Source organism: Staurois parvus, unplaced genomic scaffold, assembly GCF_062004578.1.
Source record: "Staurois parvus isolate SC_StPar_1 unplaced genomic scaffold, SC_StPar_1.0 ptg000438l, whole genome shotgun sequence".
In the NCBI taxonomy this organism is placed as follows: Eukaryota; Metazoa; Chordata; class Amphibia; order Anura; family Ranidae; genus Staurois; species Staurois parvus.
Window position 1 is genome coordinate 529,176 of NW_028318234.1, and position 19,151 is coordinate 548,326.

Below are 19,151 nucleotides of genomic sequence, written 5' to 3' on the forward strand. Positions count from 1 at the left end.
GAGGTTCGGACTTCTTAGACTTCTATGACTGTATGCTTGTCCCAGTTCAATGATGCATTAGACAGCGAAGCCAGGATGAAGACAGTCACGGAGCCTGAGCTTTTAAAATAAAAACAAAATAAAACAATTGCAGCTCTCACATTTCGATTTGCATAGGTTCAGCAGCAAATAATGCATATGACAGTATTAACAACAGATTAATATATCGATATGACTTTCCTTTACATGCCTACATGCAGAAAATATATCTGGAAACTTTTAGAAAGTATTTTAAACCAGAGGTTACCAACCCCTGGCTGCCCAGTTAGAAACCGAGCAGCACAGCAGAAGGTGAGTGGCAGGCAAATGAGTGAGGCTTGATCACTTGCATTAACGCCATGTGCAGAATCTAGATTGAGCACCCCTTATGAGAATCTAATGCTTCATAATCTGAGGTACAGATGAGGCGGTGATGCTAGCGCTGGGGAGTGGCTGCAAATACAGATCATTAGCTGAGACGTTTGCACAGAGACTTCTGAAAACCCTAGCAGTGAGTGGTAAGAGGAAGTTAGGCTGCGTCATTTGGCAGAACTTATAGCGGCTAGCGAGCATCTTACGTCAACTGTAAAGCTGCATCTGATGGCAGGCTTTATATTGACAAGCTAGTTAATGTACTTCAACTGTACAGCTGCATTTAGTGGCAGGTTTTATATTGGCACGTCCCAAAACCATTCCAACCATCAACCCCCGGGGTCAGTGGAAAAATGGTCTTCCGCGTAACCAGTCCCTGGTGCCTAAAAGGTTGGGGGCCGCTGTTTAAACTATTTCTATATGGCTTTTGCATCAGACAAACCAAAAACAGCAAGTAAAATTCAGGCAGCAAAATTTGCTAGCTTTTACAAAACACAAATTCTAAATACCTTCTATCTCCACCAAGGGTTCCTCAGTGTAATCCTGAAAAAATTTGTAGAAGAAATGGCTGCAGGCAGCAAGGACGGCTTTGTGGGCTTTGAACTGGTGCCCTACACATAACAATGGGGAAAATAAAAACATTTGTAAGCTGTAGCAATTAAACGCGAAAGAAAGAATGCTGGTGCACTTAGGAATAAAAGGCAAAAAATACCAAACACCCGTTTGTAGCAGCAGTCCTGATTCTGAACTAATATACAAAAAATATTAAGTAAATATCATATAGACAGCACTTGGCCCGTGCAAACAAACTTAGTGACAATAGATAAATGATTAAAGAGAACAATAAACAGAAGTTATACTGGTAATAGTACTCAGTCCCAGTATCTGAATAAAGTGCAAGGGTGCTCAATCCTTGTTTGTGAACTCCGTATTAAAAGTGAAAGGTGCTTCACATGGATCTGCACTCACCATCATCCCATGACCACCTATCTCTAGGTTGATCAAATGCGCTTTTTTTTATCCCAGTATGCAACGTGGTATTATTGTTATCACCAACCAATCATAGTGGTTTATTGTTATCACCAATCATTTATCTATTGTCACCAAGTTTATTGCTTACATGGCCCAAGAGCAGTCTACATGGTGTTTACTTAAGCTGTAGCAATTGATTAACACCACATCTCTCTTTTTCAGTTCTTTGGGGTGATCATCAATTCTAGCTCTTGCAAGAAAACTACAATATTTTCAAGGGTTACTCTCCCATGTTAATTCCATAAGTACCAGTGGACGGGATCAAATCTTTGTCAGCCGTGTAGTAGCCACCATGGTGAATGTGACAGAACTTTCTGAATTTTCTAACTTCCTGTCAGTTGTCTCACTGGCAAATACGCTACAAGAACAAATACCACAACCCAGAAGGCTGGAATGATATCCTTGTAAAAAGGGAAAAAATAAGTGAGCACTAAAAGTCAGTAAGCTGCTAAACACCAAAAGGTACCAAAAAGACCTCCCAAGTAAGCAAACATCAGGGTGTAGCGCTAAAATGACCTTAATGCTGATAAAAATAAGGAAAACCAATAAATAGTAAAGCACATACAATAATAAAATGACTCAGTAATAACTTATGAATAATGTCATTGCAACCAACTCAATAAGCATAAGTATTATAAATCACAAAGTGAGTGATCCAAGTGACATGGGGCTTGCATATACAAAATAAAGTGATTCAACAGTGGTGTGATATGTCACTAATCAGCGACTAGCAATGTGCACAGTGCCAGCTATGAGTCCAAGATTAAGGTGCGTGGGAGGTCGTGACGATCTTCGGGATTCAATAGTCTGATGCAAAACAATTGGTGGTGCGCCTACTCTGTAGATGGTAAGCGCTATCAAAGAGCTCCAAAAAAAGGAGGCTAATAGCGTGATACCATTTTACCAGAGGGTATTTATTCAAGCCAAACAGAAGTAAAACACACTGACCAGTAATGAAGTTCCATTCCAAGTTACCATCTACAGAGCAGGCGCACCATCACTGGCAGCGGATATCAGGGAAAAAAGAGGGATACCAGACCTTAAAGGGACCCCTGGTTCTTTGAGATTGATATCTCTAAATGCGCAGATTGATTGCGTATCTGGTGAGTGCGCAGTCTTTTCACCTTTGAGAGTTATCACCACTTGTTTTGGATCAGACTATTGGATCCTGAAGATCGTCACGGTCTCCCACGCACCTTAATCTTGGACTCATACCTGGCATTGTGCACTAGTCACCGATTAGTGGCATATCACACCACTGTTGAATCACGTTATTTTGTATATGCAAGCCCTATGTAACTTTGATCACTCACTTTGTGATTTATAATACTTATGCTTATTGAGTTGGTTGCAATGACACAAGTCATAGGTTATTACTCAGTCATTTTATTATTGTATGTGCTTACTATTTATTGGTTTTACTTATTTTTATCAGCATTAAGGTCATTTTAGCGCTACACCCTGATGTTTATTGGAATGATATCCTGTTGGCTGCACCATGGGATCAATAGACAACTGATGACTGTAGCTTCTTTAAAGTTATTTGAAAGATACAAACCACCCCCCCCAAAAAAAAAAAAAAAAAAAAAAAAAAAAAAAAAACCACAACACACACCACTTTGCTTCCTAGAGCACATTTTTATGTTCCGGCTTTAAACCAGGATTAGACATGTTTAGATCCATTCAACTACACATAACCAACACTAAGACCATGAATGTAAATTCTTCTTGCTGTGGCAAGTGCATTTACAAATGAGCTTATAAAAGGGTTGTGAACAGCAAGTGTACAAACGTGGAGAGAAGACAAGAGGACACATTTAGATCTGTTTAAAGTGATACTAAAGCCTCGTTTTTTTTGTTTTTTAATTGTAAACAACAGACATGTCACACTTACCTGCTCTGTGCGGTGGTTTTGCACAGAGTAGCCCTGATCCTCCTCTTCTCGGTTCCACTGCTGTCGATTCTGGCTCCTCCCCCGAGCAGTACCCCCATAGCAAGCTGCTTGCTATAGGGGCATTGGTACGTGCTTGTCCCCAAGCCCCACTCTTGCCCCCCCCATTCCCTCCTCACAGGCTGTGACTGACAACAGCAGGAGCCAATGGCTCCCTCTGCTGTGTCTCAGCCAATGAGGGAGACACCTGGGAAAGCCGAGTGACCTTTGCACATAGCTGGACCGAGATCAGGCTCAGGTGAGTATAAGGGGATTTTGTACATTCATGCATAAAATGCATGAAGATGAAAAAACCTTAAAACTTTAGAACAGCCACGGTCCGGATCAGGACCCAGTAACAGTCCTATACAGAACGCAGCCTTGCCAAATAGTTGCCTGAGTGTCCTTTCCTAGCCGCTGGCTTGCCTGTCATCCTCAAGGCAGGGCACAATATGGGAGGAGTGGCAGGTCTGTCCCTTTCACAACATCGCAGCACTCCCCCCTTGCTCCCACCTGCCCACACTGTCCTACCTTATTCACACAAGACGGGAAGCACGGCAGGTCTGGACAAAGGGCGGGTGAATGATTGCTTGGACTGCCCCGCTGCCTAGCAATCAAGAATCTGCTTCTTAACTTGAAAAGTCTCACCTTATTTCCAGACCTGCCATTGTTCCCTTCTTGTGTGAATAAGGTAGGACAGTGTGGAGAAGGAGGGAGGGAGGAAGGGGTGAGTGCTGTGATGACAAAACCAGGAGACCAGGGGGAGTGGGGTGTGATCTGTGATGGGGGTCTATGTAGGAGGTTTCTGTGATAGGGGGGTCATTTATGAGAGGTGATCATAGGTCTGTGAATGGGGAGGGACTGTGATGGTGGAATGTGTGATTGATGGTCAGTGATGAGGTGTCTGTAATGGGGGGTGCATGGGAGGCTGTGATATGAAGGATCTGAGTCATAACATCAACATGAAACTCGGATCTGCGCTAGAAGAAGGTTTTTCTGACAGGACCCCCGTGAATTTTAATTCAGAACCCCTGCTTTGGAATCACTTTAAGAATGTTCACTCTGCAGACCTAAAAGGTATGTTTTTAAAACTGTGTGCATGAGGCATTAAAGGATAAGTTGATAAGTTCACATTAAAAAACAAAATAAATAAATGCACTTCTTTTGTAGGTAAAAAAAATAAATAAATATGCATTTATTAGTTTTACGGACATAAAGCATTGCACCCAGGATCAGTAGATCACGGTGTAATGCCACAGTCCTGCAGACTGTATCTGTCTGCCTGTACCTCCAATACCAGCAAGCAGTTACACACTGACAGAAAGCTCAATGAACTGCCTAAAGCAATCAACAGCGCCCTGGCAGTTCAAGAACTGCAAGCCGTCAGCCGCAAAAGATGTTGGGACTTGTAGTTTTCCCATTCACAGAACACTGTGAATGAATAATGTGGCCGGGTGGAGCCAGGCATGGGTTTAACATGTTACAAAAGGTGAACGAATCCTTTAAAGAATGACAAGTGTCCACCTACAGAATTATGTATTGATTTTGTACTCTGTAATGTATTTGCTTTAATGCCATGTCTTCTAAAGAATAATAAAAAAAAAAAAAGTAAGACAAGTGTCAAAATATGGCTCACTGGCAAGACTGCAACACGGTTAGCCCCAGACAATTATTTTACAATCATGCACACACGTTAAGGGACAGAACCTGAAACTTACCATCCACAATTAGAGTGATGTCAGTAAACTGGTCAAGTTCCCGCTGCTCATTTAGCCTGTCCATCATTACTTTATAGTGATCTGGAAATTCCTGGATACAGCCCATCGTTTCTTCAGCTTCCATACCTGAACAGTCAGTACGAACAACAAATTAGAGAAAACAAAACATCTACAGCATAGCACACAATGACAAAATTGGTCATAACTCAGAAAGCTCAGACTGGACTTACTGGCTCCTGCATCATCCACTGAAACCTGCTCAGCTGGACACTGATAGAAGTCACAAGACTGCTATATACTGCTGATGAGAAAAGGTATTTAGCAGTTTATACAAAACAATTAAAGGAACACTTTGAAAACACATCAGATCCTGATGGGGAAAAATATCATGCTGGATATCTATACGGATATGGACTGGGTAATGTGTTAGGAACATAAGATTGCCCCATCGTTTGATGGAAATGAAAATTGTCAACCTACAGAGGACTGAATTCAAAGACACCCCAAAAATAAAAGTGAATAAATGATGCAGCAGGCTAGTCCATTTTGCTGAAATTTCATTGCAGAAACTAAAAATGGTACTCAGTAGTTTGTATGACCCCCATATGCTTGTATGCACGCCTGACAACGTCGGGGCATTCTTCTAATGAGATGACAGATGGCATCCTGGGGTATTTCTGCCCAGATCTGGACCAGGGCATCACTGAGCTCCTGGACAGTCTGAGGAGCAACCTGGCGTCGTCGGATGGACTGAAACATGATATCCCAGAGATGTTCTATTGGATTTAGGTCAGGCAACCATGGGGGCCATTCAATGGTATCAATTCCTTCATCCTCCAGGAACTGCCTTCATCTTCTCGCCACATGAGGCCAGGCATTGTCGTGCACCAGGAGGAACCCAGGATCCACTGCACCAGTGTAGGGTCTGACAATGGGTCCAATGATTTCATCCCGATACTGAATGGCCGTCAGGGTGCCATTGCCTAATCTGCAGACCATCATGGACCCACCACCAAAACAGTCATGCTGAACGATGTTACAGGCAGCATAACGTTCTCCATGGCTTCTTCAGACCCTTGCACGTCTCACATGTTCTCAGGGTGACCCTGCTCTCATCTGTGAAAAGCACAGGGCGCCAGTGGCGCACCTACCAATTCTGGTGTTCAATGGCAAACGCCAATCAAGCTCTATGGTGCTGTGCCGTGAGCACAGGGCCCACTAGAGGATGTTGGGCCCTCAGGCCACCCTCATGAAGTCTGTTTCTGATTATTTGGTCAGAGACTTTCACACCAGGGGCCTGCTGGAGGTCATTTTGTAGGGCTCTGGCAGTGCTCATCCTGTTCCTCCTTGCACAAAGGAGCAGATACTTGTCCTGCTGATGGGTCAAGGACCTTCTATGGCCATGTCCAGCTCTCCTAGAGTAACTGCCTGTCTCCTGGAATCTCCTCCATGCTCTTGAGACTGTGCTGGGAGACACAGCAAACCTTCTGGCAATGGCACGTACAGATGTGCCATCCTGGAGGAGTTGGACTGCCTGTGCAACCTCTGTAGGGTCCAGGTATCACCTCATGCTACCAGTAGTGACACTGACCCTAGCCAAATGCAAAACTAGAGAGAAAAAAAAAAAAAAAAGTCAGAAAATATGAGTAGGGAAAAAACTGTCAATAGCCTCCACCTGTAAAACCATTCCCGTTTTGGGGGTCATCTCATTGTTGCCCATCTAATGCACCTGTTAATTTCATTAACACAAAAAGAACCTGAAACTGATTAACAACCCCCTCTGCTACTTAACTGACCAGATCAATATCCCATGAGTTTAATCGACTTGATGCTATACTCTGATTAAAAAGTGTTCCTTTAATTTTTTTGACTAGTGTATTTGCTAAAATAATTGCATTTCCATGTTCTGTGTACTGTGGGAGACCAGATATAGTAAATGCAGGGTCCTGGGTTTAGTAACACTAACTACTGCCGGATGTTTACAACTGACAATCTTTTTCTGCACTTACATTTATCAGCAGCAGCACAGAAAATACCCTTGGGTAAGAAGTGCATCCATTAATAGGTATCAATTTAGGCTGTTGGATGTCTCGGTTGACAGACACAGTATGCAGAGGTGATCTGACTACCTGTGATGACCATTAACAAATGTAAACACACTTGTGTTTAAATTGAAGAGTTCTCCCCTTCCTCCCTATAACAGAGGAAACCAATACATGAATGAATCACTCATTCACTAACCACTTGAAGACCAGGCCTTTTCTGACAGTTTACATCAGTATTTTCTGCAAGAAATTTACTTAGAACCCCCAAAGATTATATATTGTTTTAAAGCAGAGGCCCTAGAGAATAAAATGGGTGTTGCAACTGTCAAATGGACGTCCACGGAAGACAACAGTGGTGGATGATTGCAGGATCCTATCTATTGTAAAGAAAAACCCATTCACAACATCCAGACAAGTGAAGGACACTCAACAGGAGGTGGGCGTATCATTGTCATGGTCTACAATCAAGAGAAGACTTCAAAAGAGCAAATACAGAGGGTTCACCACAAAGTGCAAACCATGCATAAGCCTGAAGAACAGAAAAGCCAGATTAGACTTTGCCAAAAAAAAATCTAAAAAAGCCAGACCAGTTCTGGAAAAGCATTCTTTGGATGGATGAAACTAAGATTAATCTGTACCAGAATGACGGGAAGAAAAAAAAAAAAGTGAGGAGGCTTGGAAAAGCTCATGATTCAAAGCACACAATGTCATGTGTAAAACATGGTGGAGGCAGTGTGATGGCATGGACATGCACGGCTTCCAGTAGCACTGGGTCCCTGGTGTTTATTGATGATGTGACAGAAGACAGAAGCAGCCAGGTGAATTCTGGAGTGTTTAGAGATATACTGTCAGCCCAGATTCAGCCAAATGCAGCAAAGATGATTGGACGCCACTTCACAGTACAGATGGACAATGATCCAAAACACACTGCAAAAGCAACCTAGGTGCTTTTGGAGGAAAGGAAGTGGAATAATCTACAATGGCCGAGTCATTTATCTGATCTCAACCCAACTGAACACGCATTTCACTTGCTGAAGGCAAAACTAAAAGCAGAAATGCCCACAAAGAACAAATGATGACAGCTGACAGCCTGGCAAAGCATCAGAAAGGAGGAAACCCAGTCTTTGGTAATGTCAATGGGTTCCAGACTTCAGGCAGTCATTGCCAGTAAAGGATTCTCAACAAAATATTAAAAACACTATTTGTGATCATATTCATTTGTCCAATTACATTTGAGCCCCTGAAACTGGAGGGACTGTGTATAAAAATAGTTGCAGTTCCTACAATTTGTACTTGACATTTATGTTCAACCCCTTGAATTAAAGGAGAAAGTCTGGACTTCAAATTCATTTTGTTTCATTTTAATTAATTCTGGTGGCATACAGAGTCAAAAGTATGAAAGTTGTGCCTATGTCCAAATATATATGGACCTAACTGTATGTGCATTCACAGGAGGCATATATCTGAGGCTTGCCTAACCAACGGACCTCTGGAAGATTTACTTCCCTTTCATGACCAGGCCATTTTTAGTTACACGGCACTGCGTTACTTTAACTGACAATTGTGCAGTAAAGCAACACTGTATATAAATGAAATATTTTTTTCACATAAATTGAGCTCTCTTTAGGTGGTATTTGATCACCTCTGGGTTTTTTATTTTTTGAGCTATAAATAAAAAAAAAAAAAAAAAAAAGGGACAATTTTGAACCCCCCCCCCCCAAAAAAAATATCCAATAAAAATGAAAAAAACAAACAAGTTTCTTCATAAATTTAGGCCAAAATGTATTTTTAGGCTTGGTAAAAAAAGAAAAAAAAAAAAAAAAAAAAGCCTACAAAACTATGGTATATACATTGGATATAAAAAGTCTACACGTGTTAAAATGTCAGGTTTCTGTGATGTAAAACAAATATGAGACAAAGAAATAATTTCAGAACTTTTTCCACCTTTGATGTAACCTATAAACTATACCACTCAGTTGAACAACAAACTGAAAACTTTTAGGTGGAGGGAAGTAAAAAGAAAAAAATAAAATAATACGGTTGCATAAGTGTGCACACCCTTAAACTAATACTTTGTTGAAGCACCTTTTGATTTTGTTACAACAGTCTTTTTGGGTATTATTATTATTATTATACAGTATTTATAAAGCGCCAATAGTTCGCTCAGCGCTGTACATTACAAAAGGGAGACAGAACATGTGACAGAACAATACCAATACAATGCAAGACATGAGGGGATCAAGGGCCCTGCTCTTTCGAGCTTACAATCTAGGAGGGAAGGGGTGGTGGCACAGGAGGAGATAGCTGTGGGGGATGGAGTGGTAGGAAGAGTGGAGGAGGTCGGCAAGTTAGCAGGGGGTGGGGTAGGCTTCCCTGAAGAGATGGGTTTTCAGGGTGCGCCTAAAGGAGAGGAGAGTAGGTGATAATCTGATGGGTTGGGGCAGGGAGTTCCAGAGGATGGGTGACACCCTGGAGAAGTCCTGGAGGCGGGCATGGGAGGAGGAGACCAGGGAACTAGAGAGAAGGAGGTCTTGTGAGGAGCGGAGTGTGCGTGCTGGGCGGTACTTGGATATTAGGTCAGTGATGTAGTTCGGGGCAGTGTGGTGGACAGCTTTGTACGTCAGCGTTAGGATTTTGAATTTGATCCGTTGCGCAATCGGAAGCCAGTGGAGGGATTGGCAGAGGGGGGTGGCGGAGACAGTGCGGTTGGAAAGGTGAATGAGTCTGGCAGCCGTGTTCAGGATGGACTGAAGAGGGGATAGCCAGCGGCGAGGCAGGCCAGTGAGGAGGGAGTTGCAGTAGTCGAGTCGTGATATGATGAGGGAGTGGATGAGCTGTTTAGTGGTTTCTGGGGTTAGGAACGTGCGGATTTTGGCGATGTTGCGGAGGTGGAGTCTGCACGAGTTTGTTAAAGATTGGACTTGGGGCTGGAAGGATAGGTTGGAGTCCAGAATGACACCCAGTACTCTGGCCTGCAGGGCGGGTTTGATGGTAGCGTTGTTGGATGTGACGGAGAAATCAATGGGGGGTGGTGTCCGGGCTGGGGGGAAGACAAGAAACTCGGTTTTGGAGAGGTTCAATTTAAGGAAGTGGAGCGACATCCAGTCTGATATGTCGCTCAGTAGGTGTGTGATTCGGGCTGAGACCAAGGGGGTGAGGTGGGGGGTTGAGAGATAGATTTGTGTGTCGTCGGCATAGAGGTGGTAGTTGAAGCCGTGAGAGTGTATGAGTTGGCCAAGGGAGGAGGTATAGATGGAGAAGAGAAGGGGCCCGAGGACAGAGCCTTGAGGGACCCCAACAGAGAGGGGGAGTGAGGGGGAGGTTGTAGCATTATAGGTAACGCTGAAGGAGCGTTGTGACAGGTAGGATGAGAGCCAGGAGAGAGCAGAATCTCTGAGGCCGAGGGAGTGTAGTTTTTTGAGGAGAAGGGGGTGGTCGACTGTGTCGAAGGCCGCAGAGAGGTCAAGGAGTAGGAGCACTGAATAGTGGCCATTAGCTTTGGCGGTTAGCAGGTCGTTGGAGAGTTTGAGTAAGGCAGTTTCGGTGGAGTGTAGGGGACGAAAGCCGGACTGTAGGGGATCGAGGAGGTTGTTGTCGTTGAGGTGAGAGCATAGGCGGGTGTAGACTAGGCGCTCGAGGAGTTTAGATGTAAATGGGAGCAGGGAGATGGGTCTGAGGTTGTTCGGGTTATTGGGGTCCAGGGAGGGCTTTTTAAGTATGGGGGTGATGTGTGCATGTTTCAGAGGGGAGGGGAAAGTGCCTGAGGAGAGGGAGAGATTGAAGATGTGGGTGAGGGAGCGTAGGATGGAGGAGGAGGAAGGTCGTAGGAGTTGTGAGGGGATAGGGTCGAGGGGGCAGGTGGTGAGGCGGGCATCAGAGAGGATCTTGGAGACTTCCTCGATGGTAGTAAGGTCAAAGGTGTGGAGTGTTGGGGGAGCTTCAGTATGAGGAATGTAGGGTGGGGTGGAAGAGGAGGTCAGAGCAGTGGTGGAGCCGTGGGAGAGGGGTGATGAGGGGGTAGCTGAGTGAGGGTGAAGGGGGTTGGAGAGAGTTTGAGCAGCGACGAAGTCCCTGCGGGCTATGTCGAGGGGGAGGGGGGATAGGGGGGTAGCTGTGTGAGAGGGGACGGGTTGAGAGGGCGTGTGAGTTGCGGCAATGTCCTTGCGAATTGTGTCAATTTTGTTTTTGAAGTGATTGGCAATCTCAAGGGCAGTGAGTGAGGTGCTGGGTGGAGGTGGGGGTGGAGAGAGTAGAGAGTTGAAGGCAGAGAAGAGTCGGCGAGGATTGGAGGAGAGGGCCTTGATGAGGGTCAAGAAGTAGGCCTGTTTGGCAGCATGGAGGGAGGAGGTGTAGGTGCGGAAGGCAGATTTGTAGCGGGTGAAGGCTTGTTGGGATTTGATTTTGCGCCATAGTCGCTCCAGGGCACGACTGTGTCGTTTGAGGGTTTTGGTGTGATCAGTCTGCCAGGGCTGGAGCGGTCGGGGTCTGATGTTGCGTGTGGTTAAAGGCGCTAGTGAGTCAAGGGCTGTTGAGAGCGCATTGTTGTAGGCGGTCAAAGCCAAGTCGGGGCAGGACAGGGGGAGGATGCGGTCGTGGAGTTGATCAGCTGCAGAGTGGAGGGAGGCAGGGTTAAGGTTGCGGAGGTTACGGCTGGTAGTAGTGTGACATTTGGAGGGGTAGGCGTTGGAGGACGAGGAGATAGAGAAGGTGATCAGGTTGTGGTCAGAGAGAGGGAAGGGGGTGTTAGTGAGGTTGTGGGGAGCGCAGCGGTTGGAGAAGACAAGGTCCAGGATATTTCCGTCGGAGTGGGTGGTGGATTGTATGCACTGTGCAAGTGCAAAGGAGGAGGTTAGGTGGAGGAGACGGGCTGTGTCCGGGTTGTCAAGGTTGACAGGGATGTTGAAATCCCCAAGAATGATGGTGGGTAGCTCAGAGGAGAGGAAGAAGGGTAGCCAGGAGGAGAAGTCATCCAGGAAGCGTGGTATGGATCCAGGAGGCCGGTATATCACAGCAATCTTCAGGGGGGTTGGGGAGAATAGTCGGAGGCAGTGGGCCTCGAAGGAGGAGAAGGATAGGGAGGGGGGGTTTGGGAGGACTCGGAAGGTGCTCTGCGGTGACAGGAGCAGACCAACCCCACCACCTTTACGACCGTTAGGCCTGGGTGAGTGGGTCCAGGTGAGACCTCCGTAGGAGAGTGCAGCAGGGGAGGTAGAATCAGTGGGCTGGATCCAGGTTTCCGTGATCGCTAGGAGGTTGAGGGAGCGGGAAACAAAGAGGTCGTGGATGGCGGTAAGCTTGTTGCACACCGAACGGGCGTTCAGGAGTGCACATGAAAACGGGGGGGAGATTTTAGGGAGCAGGGGGACAGATACTAAGTTGTGGGGGTTGCAGTAGGATGTGGAGGCGGGAGGGTGTTGAGCGGGTGAGGGAGGTGGAGGTATGAGTCTATCAGCATGGCACATCTTGACTTGGCAATATTTGCCCGCTCTTCATGGCAAAAAACATTCCAAATCTGTCAGACTGCGAAGGCATCTCCTGTGCACAGCTCTTCACATCACCCCACAGATTTTTCGATCGGATTCAGGTCTGGGCTCTGCCTGGGCCATTCCAAAACTTTCATCTTCTAGTGAAGCCATTCCTTTGTTGATTTGGATGTATGCTTTGGGTCATTGTCATGCTGAAAGATGAAGTTCCTCTTTATGTTCAGCTTTCTAGCAGAAGCCTGAAGGCTTTGTGCCAATATTGACTGGTATTTGGAAGTGTTCATAATTCCCTCCTCAGTTCCAGCTAAAGAAAAACAGGCCCAAAGCATGATACCGCCACCACCATGCTTCACTGTGGGTATGGTGTTCTTTTGGTGATGCGCAGAGTTGTTTTTACACCAAACATATCTTTTGGAATTATGGAAAAAAAGTCCAACCTTGGTTTCATCAGACCATAACACATTTTCCCACATGCTTTTGGGAGACTTCAGATATGTTTTTGCAAAATTTAGCTGGGCTTGATGTTTTTCTTCGTAAGAAAAGGCTTCCGTCTTGCCACTCTACCCCATAGCCCAGAGATATGAAGAATACGGGAGATTGTTGTCACATGTACCACACAGCCAGTACTTGCCAGATATTCCTGTAGCTCCTTCAATGTTGCTGTAGGCCTCTTGGCAGCCACCCAGACCAGTTTTCTTCTCGTCCTTTCAACAATTTTGGAGGGACGTCCAGTTCTTGGTAATATCACTGTTGTACCATATTTTCTCCACTTGACGATGACTGTCTTCACTGTGTTCCATGGTATATCGAATGCCTTAGAAATTCTTTTGTACCCTTCTCCTGACTGATACCTTTTAACAATGAGATCCCTCTGCTGCTTTGGATGCTCTGTGAGGACCATGGCTTTTGCTGTAGGATGCGATTAAGAAAATGTCAGGAAAGACCTGCTAGAACAGCTGAACTTAATTTGGGGTTAATCAGAGGCACTTTAAAATGTTGGCTGGTGTGTACTGACTCCTATTTAACATGATTTTGAATGTGATTGCTTAATTCTGAACACAGCTACATCCCCAGTTATAAGAGGATGTGCACACTTATGCAGCCACATTATTTTAGTTTTTTATGTTTACTTCCCCCGCTAAAAGATTTCAGTTTGAGTTGTACGGTTTATAGGTCACATTACAGGTGGAAAAAGTTCTGAATAGATTTATCTTTGTCTCGTTCTTTTACATCATAGAAACCTGACATTTTAACAGGGGTGTGTAGACTTTTTCTATCTACTGTATACTGGAATTTTTTTTTTTTTTTAATCTAGTAATGGAGGTGGTCAGCGACTTATAGCAGGGGACAATTTGACACTAATACAGTGATCAGTGCTACATATATACACTGTCACTCTATTGACACTGGCTGGAAAGGGGTTAAACATCTAGGGTTGATCAAAGGGTTAACGGTGTGACTAACCATTGATTTTTTTGTTTACTAGGTGGTGTAATCTGCTGGATTTTATTCCCTGCTTCGTAGGGAAACAAAATCCTGCACATCGCCACTGGCAGGACAGAGCTCTGCCATGTGACCAATAGCAGAAGCGGCGTGCCCCCTCGACCAAGAGGTGCAAAATCAATATATACATATATACACACATATACATACACACACACACACACACACACACACACACACACACAAATACATATATATACACATATATACACACACACACACACACGTGATTTTGCACAGAGTGGCCGCCCTGTAGCAGTACATCTGCTATATGGCGGTCATGGACTAGGTATAGTAGATCTAAACCCAAGAATAATGTACTATATTGCAGCTGATCAGTCCTTGGTGGCTGCATTAGTTTTCTTTTTATTCCCAGTAACACACTCCAAGTCCACTCGCTGTACTGTATCTACTGTATGAAGGAGCAATGTTGTCTCCCAAGGCTGCTTTTTGTAAGCTGGACATCAAAACCGCTCCTCCTCACAACAAAGAGGTGTTCTGTAGTCCAGCAAAAGAGGGAGAACTGAGCAGAACTGATAACACTGCTAAGGATTTCAGTGCTGCAGAGGCACTGTGTTATCAGCTAACTGCAGAAAGCTGGGAGCTTGCTTATTTTCTGGCAGGGCTGAGAGGTATTATTGGAACTTATAAGGCTTCAAGTACATGGAGCTTAAATTGTTACTAAACCCAGGACCCTGCATTCACTATATCTGGTCTCCCACAGTACACGGAAGTGCAATTATTTTAGTAAATATAAACTGCTAAATACTTCTTCTCATCAGCAGTCTTGTGACTTCTATCAGTGTCCAGCAGAGCACTGGTTAAAACTTGTAAGAGTATTTTTCATTCTTCTCTAGGAGGATGCAGAACCCCCGATTTCTGTCTGGACAGTGCTGATTGGCCCTGTGCTGATCACATGCAGTCTCCAAAGAAAAAAACAAAAACTCTAGCAATACACACCAAACTGAGCATGTGCAGAGTGACTCCACATGACATGTCTTTTCAGAAGATAAGAGGGAGATACGGGAAGAAAGGGAGGATCAGAGAAGGTCGAATCAAACAGCCTTTTTACACAATGCAGAGGATTAACCCCTTAGGTTCCACAGTGAGTATAACAAGCATGCTTTACTGCATATACAGACTGATTTTACTGCTGTGGGTTTAGTAACACTTTAAAAAAAACCTCCACTTTTACAGGCGTTGAGCTGTTTTTGCTTTTTTTTAGCCTGTAAAAGTTCCTCTGTGATGCATTTAATGATGTATTAATGAATACAGAGCTGTATTAAAATGTATGTAATGCTATCTGGATGTTCAGTTTTAAGAAACAAAAATAGTGATATTGCACATACAAAAATTCTTCAAATATACCAATAGTAAAAAGGTCCGATCCGAGCATGTAGGCCCTTTACAAAGTAATCTAGAGTGGGTGACTGGGGACAAAGAGAAGGCAAATGTATTTAATACCTTCTTCAGCTCTGTGTATACAAAGGAGTATGGGGGAGCTCTTGTCCATAATGGGCATGGTATTGACACAGCTCCAGATGATCCACATTGGCTGACAATTGATATGATCCAAAAATATTTACACAGTATAAAGATGAATAAAGCACCTGGACCGGATGGCATACACCCACGGGTCCTTAAAGGAATTGGCTCTGTCATTTCAAAGCCATTAGTTTCTAATTTGTAGGGACTCTTTAATGTCTGGCATAGTACCACTGAAATGGCGTAAAGGCCAATGTGGTGCCAATATTTAAAAAGGGGTCAAAATCTTTACCAAGTAATTATAGACCTGTTAGTTTAAGGTCTATAGTTGGGAAGATACTGGAGAGTTTAATAAAAGACCACATAGATGAGTTCTTGCTGGACAAAAATATTTTAAGCAACAGACAGCATGGATTCATGAAAGACAGAAGTTGTCAAACAAATCTGATTTTTTTCTGAGGAGGTGAGCAAAACCTTGGACAGAGGGGTGGCGGTGGACGTGGTATACTTGGACAGAGGGGTGGCGGTGGACGTGGTATACTTGGACAGAGGGGTGGTGGTGGTGGACGTGGTATACTTGGACAGAGGGGTGGCGGTGGACGTGGTATACTTGGACAGAGGGGTGGTGGTAGATGTGGTATACTTGGATTTTGCAAAAGCGTTTGACACAGTTCCCCACACACAGCTAATGTGTAAGGTAAAGTCTACGGGCTTGGAAAAATCTGTATGTAAATGGATAGAAAACTGACTAAAAGATCGTATTCAGAGAGTAGTGGTTAATGATTCATACTCTGAATGGTCTAGGGGTGTCAGTGGTGTACCCCAAGGTTCAGTGTTGGACCCTTACTTTTTAATATATTTATAAACAATATAGGGTCTGGGATTATAAATCCCATTTCAGTCTTTGCAGATGACACCAAGCTGTGCAGTGGAATAACGTCCTTACAGGATGTCTCCAACCTACAAGCCGACCTCAATGTACTGTGTAATTGGGCAACTATGTGGCAAATGAGGTTTAATAGTGATAAATGTAAGGTTCTGCACTTGGGGGCTAAGAATATGCATGCATCATACATACTAGGGGGGGTACAACTGGGGGAATCAATGGTGGAGAAGGATCTGGGGGTTCTGGTAGATCACAAGCTTAATAATGGCATGCAATGCCAAGCTGCGGGTTCTAAAGCGAGCAAAATCCTCTCTTGTATTAAAAGAGGTATAGACTCCAGAGAGAGATCATATTACCCCGGTACAAATCATTAGTAACACCTCATCTGGAATATGCAGTTCAGTTTTGGGCACCAATTCACAAAAAGTACATTGGGGAACTGGAGAAAGTACAGAGAAGGGCAACCAAACTGATAAGAGGCATGGAGGAGCTCAGCTATGAGGAAAGATTAGAGGAACTGCATTTATTCTCTCTTGAGAAGAGGAGATTAAGGGGGGATATGATCAACATGTATAAATACATCAGTGGTTCATATAGTGAACTCGGTGTAGAGTTATTCACCCTGAGGTCATCACAGAGGACAAGGGGGCACTCTTTACATCTGGAGGAAAAGAGTTTTAATCTCCAAACACAGAAAGGTTTCTTCACAGTGAGAGCTGTGAAAATGTGGAATAGACTCCCTCAAGAGTTGGTTCTGGCCAGCTCAGTGGATTGCTGTAGGAAAGTCCTGGATTCTTTCCTAGATACACAGAATATAACTGGATATAACATTTATAGGTAAAGTTGATCCAGGGAATATCCGGTTGCCTCTCTGGGGATCAGGAAGGAATTTTTTCCCCTGCAGGATCAAGTTTTGCTGGGTTTTTTTGCCTTCCTCCAGATCAATTGTGGGTGTAAGATTATGACTTTTGTCTATTTTCAACCAGACTAACTATGTAACTATGAACACTGACATTTTTAATAATTTCCAAAAACAAATCCTGCACAGAGTCCCTGGAAGCCCGGGGCCCCCTGCGTTTATGCCTGCACAGGACGCGTACCTGGAAGCCCGGGGCCCCCTGCGTTTATGCCTGCACAGGACGCGTACCTGGAAGCCCGGGCCCCCCTGCGTTTATGCCTGCAGAGGACGCGTCCCTGGAAGCCCGGGCCCCCCTGCGTTTATGCCTGCAGAGGACGCGTCCCTGGAAGCCCGGGCCCCCCTGCGTTTATGCCTGCGCAGGACGCGTCCCTGGAAGCCCGGGCCCCCCTGCGTTTATGCCTGCGCAGGACGCGTCCCTGGAAGCCCGGGGCCCCTGGCGTTTATGCCTGCAGAGTACGCGTCCCTGGAAGCCCGGGCCCCCCTGCGTTTATGCCTGCAGAGTACGCGTCCCTGGAAGCCCGGGCCCCCCTGCGTTTATGCCTGCAGAGTACGCGTCCCTGGAAGCCCGGGCCCCCCTGCGTTTATGCCTGCAGAGGACGTGTCCCAGGAAGTCGGGAGCCGTCATGTTCATCCCACACGTGGGTACACTTCCATCAGCTGTCACTGCTCTCCTCTCCATCCTCGCCCCGCCCACTCATCCCTCATTCGCTGCCGGCCTCAGCTTCCACCCAATCACATCGGATCGGAGAACCGGAAGGCCTACTCTCCCCTGCCATCCTCTTCATCCGGGACCCCCCCAAGGTCCCAAGCGGGAAGCCGGCATTCCGCCAAAATCAGCCAGCGGCCCCGTCCCTCCCTACGCCTCTACCACTCCTAAACCAGGCTGTCCGCTCCCCTCAGACCGCCCCGGCGAACCCCTCTCATTCCAGTCCTGTCAGCGGCAGCGCCAACCGTTATTACGTCATCAAATCGCGCATTAAAAAATCTCCCCCTCATCCCCCAGGGCCTCCCGCCCGGCCGGTGGGTGAACGCGAAGCGACCATCCGTCCCGGCGGCAGCTCTCTGGAACGGAACTGTCCCGCTACTCACCGTACCCGGCGAGACTGGCAACCGCGGCCTCCTCCTCCCGTCTATGGATGGCTGTGGGGAAAGGGCGGGCGACTCGGCTTCCCGGCGGCCCCTGCGTCGGAAGCAACGTCATGGCAGCCCCTGACCTACCGGAAGAGCAGCTAAAATGCTGCGCTGGGAGATGGCTGGGCGCTGGGATGTGTCAGGCCCGGTGTGCAGAGCCATTAGTATTTATATATAATTGATAATGGAGGCTGACCACTACTGACATTCCCCTTCCAGGCCTGTGGTTGGCGCTGTTAGCTCCCTATACTTTGCAGGGTGAGCTGTGATGGGAGGGTGTGAGTTTAGTGACTGAGCTGCTTTAAGTTCTTATTTATGACGGTTAGGCCCCATTCACCTCTAGTGCAGCGGCAGCAAGGGGTGTTATATGGTGTGCGAAGGGCAGACCATTTGTTTGAAATGCGCCAGTTAAGCTGCTGCACTTTTTGCGGTTTTAGAAATTTGTGGTTTTTTGTGTTTATAGAGTTCTTCTGCGGTGCCATTGAGAATTAGGCCCCATTCACACATGTATATACCCGCGTGTTGCTCTTAATCCCTAATGGCACTTCAAACCGAGCTAGGAAGCATTTTGTGACATGGGTAAGATAGGCAGAAAGCTTCCCCCTACCTCCCCCCAATAAAGGAGCCGG

General features: G+C 45.7%; 1 protein-coding gene across 3 annotated transcripts in view; it reads right to left on the reverse strand.

The window, feature by feature from the left end:
* ZBTB35 (zinc finger and BTB domain containing 35) overlaps positions 1-18,558 on the reverse strand; it is a 36,941-nt gene extending 18,383 nt beyond the window's left edge. For 2 of the 3 annotated variants that reach the window (XM_089687806.1, XM_089687804.1), the window contains exons 1-3: positions 18,481-18,558; positions 5,071-5,196; positions 900-1,001 (exon numbers count right to left, since the gene is read on the reverse strand). In XM_089687806.1, the coding sequence (XP_089543932.1) occupies positions 900-1,001; positions 5,071-5,194 (226 nt within the window). In that variant the 5' untranslated portion in view covers positions 5,195-5,196; positions 18,481-18,558. Of the gene's footprint in view, positions 1-899; positions 1,002-5,070; positions 5,197-5,300; positions 5,373-18,480 lie in introns of those variants that run through there. The other variant, XM_089687805.1, reaches the window with a different exon arrangement.
* Between the last annotated feature and the right edge of the window lie 593 nt (positions 18,559-19,151).